At 57.5% G+C, this 3,570-nt stretch overlaps 1 protein-coding gene across 1 annotated transcript in view; it reads right to left on the bottom strand.

The window, feature by feature from the left end:
- Nucleotides 1-3,570, bottom strand: part of ATP8B3 (ATPase, aminophospholipid transporter, class I, type 8B, member 3) — a gene marked incomplete at both ends in the record, with an annotated part of 16,507 nt that overhangs the window by 3,591 nt on the left and 9,346 nt on the right. Inside the window, 7 exons of the mRNA XM_009581100.1 lie at nt 3-82; nt 539-680; nt 1,128-1,203; nt 1,521-1,632; nt 1,934-2,098; nt 2,469-2,581; nt 3,024-3,212. Of these exons, the coding sequence (XP_009579395.1) occupies nt 3-82; nt 539-680; nt 1,128-1,203; nt 1,521-1,632; nt 1,934-2,098; nt 2,469-2,581; nt 3,024-3,212 (877 nt within the window). The remainder of the gene's footprint in view (nt 1-2; nt 83-538; nt 681-1,127; nt 1,204-1,520; nt 1,633-1,933; nt 2,099-2,468; nt 2,582-3,023; nt 3,213-3,570) is intronic.

Below are 3,570 nucleotides of genomic sequence, written 5' to 3'. Positions count from 1 at the left end.
ACCCTGTAGCCCTGCAGCAAGCCAGCCGCCGCCACAGCCACCCCTTCTCCTTCAGCACCTCTCCCGTGTGGAGGATTTTGTCCTTAGGGGAGAGCACACGCGCTTGGGACCTCACCCATAGTCTTCATAGCATGAGAGCCCCCAGCTCCTCAACGATGCTCTTAAATCTTGTAGATGCTACAAAAAAGTGACCTCAGTTTTCTCCAAGCTCATCACACAGCAGGCACTGTGACCATGAGACCAGTTTGTCCCAGTATGACTAGAAGAGCATTTGATTACCCGCCAGCCTGTGTCATCCCAGAAGACTGGTTGGGCAGGTGTGGTCGAAGCCCCCCAACACCAAATGATCAGTGCAAGGTTGTCCCCCTCTCCGCTCTTCATTCCCTAACCCAAAATGGGCTTTTCCCACCCCTTGGGCAGGAGGGGCATCACGTCTCCGCGTGCTGGTGCCACCCAGGACTTTGATAGCACCAGGGCAGAAACAGCGATCTGCCAGCGCGGGCAGGGAGCAGAGAAGAGCATCCAAGTGCCACCTTACCAGGAAGTCCCCGCTGACGATGATAGCTCTCTTCTTGTGGTACGAAGCCTCTGGGCGCTGCTGGGGGAGGCGGCCGCTGCACAGGGCTTCCCCGCTGCCACTGAGGTTGTTGTTGCTCACCCAGTAAGCCTCGAGGATCTCGCTGTGCGAGGAAGGGGTGGTTGGAGCTGAGCTGAGGACACTGGGCACACTGCCTGGCTTCAACTGAGACCTACAGTTGGCCTTTGCCATCTCAAAGCCAGCTCCAGGGAGATGGGGCTGGTACCCAGTGGTGGGAACAGGGGGGACAGAGATGGGCTCACTGGTATCAGAAATCAACCGCTGTCCCTGTGGTTTAGAGGCTGGAGAGACAGCTTAAGCACTTTCTGATCAAAGCCTGCCAAGGAAGAGAATGCTGTAGGGGCAGAAACAGATGGGGAGGCCTGGAAAAGCATCAGCAGATGAGGGCCATGGACATCCAGGCTGGGACAGAGAAGGAGAAGCATCTCTGGCGGAGTCGAGCTCTGCCCACCCTGCACAGGTTCCTATGCCCTTGGGTGTCTTCAGCAGGGACAACAATGTCCCAAACCAGGAGGTCACAGTTCCTCACCTGATCTCCTTCTCCTCCAGGATCTCCATGTCGTCAGTGAGCAGCTTGCACGCGTAGCCAATGTTCATTGCGGTCTCTGCAACACACAGGTGTCAACGGCCGATGGTGCTGACCCCCCCTCCCCTTCCCAGAGCAGCCCCCAGCCCTTGAGTCCAACAGTCCTTGGTGGGCAGCAACTGCTGGGGGCTCTGCTCCAGCTCTGTGCCGTCGTGCAGATGGCTTCCCCTGCCTCAGTTTCCCCATGGGTGACATGATCTGTGGGACGTGCTGCTATTGTATATTAAAGGGAACAGCAGAACCTGGTTGCTGCCCACTCCCAGGGTCTCATCTCTTCTCTGGTCCTGGTTACGGGAGAAGCTGAAATGTGTTGGTGGGGTCGTTGCTTCCACTGACCTTGTTTGTCTCCCGTCAGCACCCACACTTTAATGTTTCCCAGTTTCAGCAGCTGGATGGTCTCAGGGACTCCATCTTGCAACTTGTCCTCAATGGCCGTGGCCCCAAGCAGCTGGAAGGAGGGTGAGTGGGTGTCATGATATGGGGCCGGGCAAGATAAAGAGGTGAAAATTGCCTCTGGACCAACCAGGGGTCCTGCCCATGGGTGAACACGACCTGACAGATATCTAACCAAGTGTCTACTGACATGTCACAAAGTCACCCCTGGGGGGAAATTCCACCTGCCCTCCCACCCAGGGGATGGGTGTTGGGCTGGACACTTCACCCCCTCATCCCGGAGAGCCGAACCCCACACTCCTGCCCTCTGTGGGACCAGCGCAGCCGGTTCCTCCTAAACCCCGGCCTTATCCCACCTGCAGGTTCTGCTCCATCTCCTCGTACAGCTTGTCCAGCTCCCGTGCACGGTCCTGCAGCAGGATGCTGGCCTCGTGGTGCCTCCTGCTCCACTCGCTGTACTCGACTTCGCTCACCTCCTTGCTGGCCAGGCATAAAGTCCTCAGTGTCTCCTCTGCAAAGCGCTGCAGAGATGAGACATCAGGTCTCCCTTCCCTCGACCGGGATGACTCTCATGGTGGACCAGGGCATCATGCCAGCCAGCCACGATGCTCCCATGGGTCTCCCTCTGGGCTCTCACTCCCTCCCCCATCCTACAGCATCCCCATGAGCATCCTTGCAATGCAACTGGTCCATGCAGAACACCGAAGGTGGATTTGATGCCCTCTTAGCCCCTGTCCCATATGCAGGTGAGGCTCCTAAAGCAGAAGGAAGAAAAGGACCAAACCCCTGAAGCCAGAGGGAGAAAGAGCAGCAGGGGACTCCAGGACACCAAGCCCAAAGCCAGCAGCAGGGAGACCAGCCCTTTCCGCCCCAGGCTGTCATGGCACTCACATCCAACGCCATCTCGGTGAAGGTCTCATTGGGCCCTCGCCTTTGCAGTCTCTCCAGGATGACTGTGTCAGCCCCCTTGGTGTAGAGCCGGATCGTGCCCTGGGGGTCTCGCACTGGGAGGGAGGGGAAGGACACCTTAGGTACCCAGAGAGATGGCTCCTGCTCATCGCTGTCCCCATTCAATGGCCGTGCTGCAGAAGGCACCGCAGGGGATGCTGGTGCTTTTCTGCCTGCCGTCATTGGAAGCACAGGAGTTTTCCCCGATCTACACCACCACGAGGCAGGATCAGGCCTCAAGGACTGCCAATTCCTCACACACCTCCTCTGAGCCCCTGATTTACTCGCTCTCTCTTGGCTGCTCAAACCCTTCTCGGCTGCCTTCACCAAGGTATCTGGTTGAGCAAAACCGCAGGGATGACCAGGACGATCCTTAGAAGCCCCTGCACCAGCTGCGGTCAGTCGCAGCCATCCCGGTGCCATCCCTTGTAGGGCTGAGTACGGAAGGGACCCTCTGTGTTCCTGGAGGGGCCCCCTGAGACACCCCATCCCGCTCACCCAGGACAGACATCCTCTTGCGATCGCTGTTAAAGTCCAGCATGGCCAGCACTTTGTACGTCCTCTTCTTCCCCAGCTCACTGATGGTGACGGTGTCTTGCGTTCGGGCCAGAAAGACGTACCCCAGGTTCCTGGCTGCCAACACCAGTGCTTCTTCGTCTGGTGAAGCTGCCTGATAAACCAGCCGGTCTGCAGAAGAGGAGTAGGGGTTAGACGAGGAGACTCCCAGCCAAGCAACTCTTGAACATCTGAAACACCCTGTTCTTGCTCAGCACCAGCATTTTCTATGGACACACTGAAGTCCAAGCCACCAGGCTAGGGAAACTCAGACCTACTTGTCTCATCTCTTCTGCTCAGGCAGGACAAATGCCCAGGTAGGGCATTTTGTTCCAACTAATTAGCTTTAAAACAAACCCAGATGTACACGTCCATGATGCAGGACAGTGGCACAAAGCATCCCCGGGCTCTCACACCACCTGCTCCCCCCAGAGCAGAGCTTTGCTGGGCAATCGAAAAAGCCATCCTTGAACGGCAGCTCGACCCCGCT

The sequence above is a fragment of the Fulmarus glacialis genome, unplaced genomic scaffold, assembly GCF_000690835.1.
Source record: "Fulmarus glacialis isolate BGI_N327 unplaced genomic scaffold, ASM69083v1 scaffold15657, whole genome shotgun sequence".
NCBI classification, from domain to species: Eukaryota; Metazoa; Chordata; class Aves; order Procellariiformes; family Procellariidae; genus Fulmarus; species Fulmarus glacialis.
This window is presented reverse-complemented; position numbering and strand designations above follow the sequence as displayed.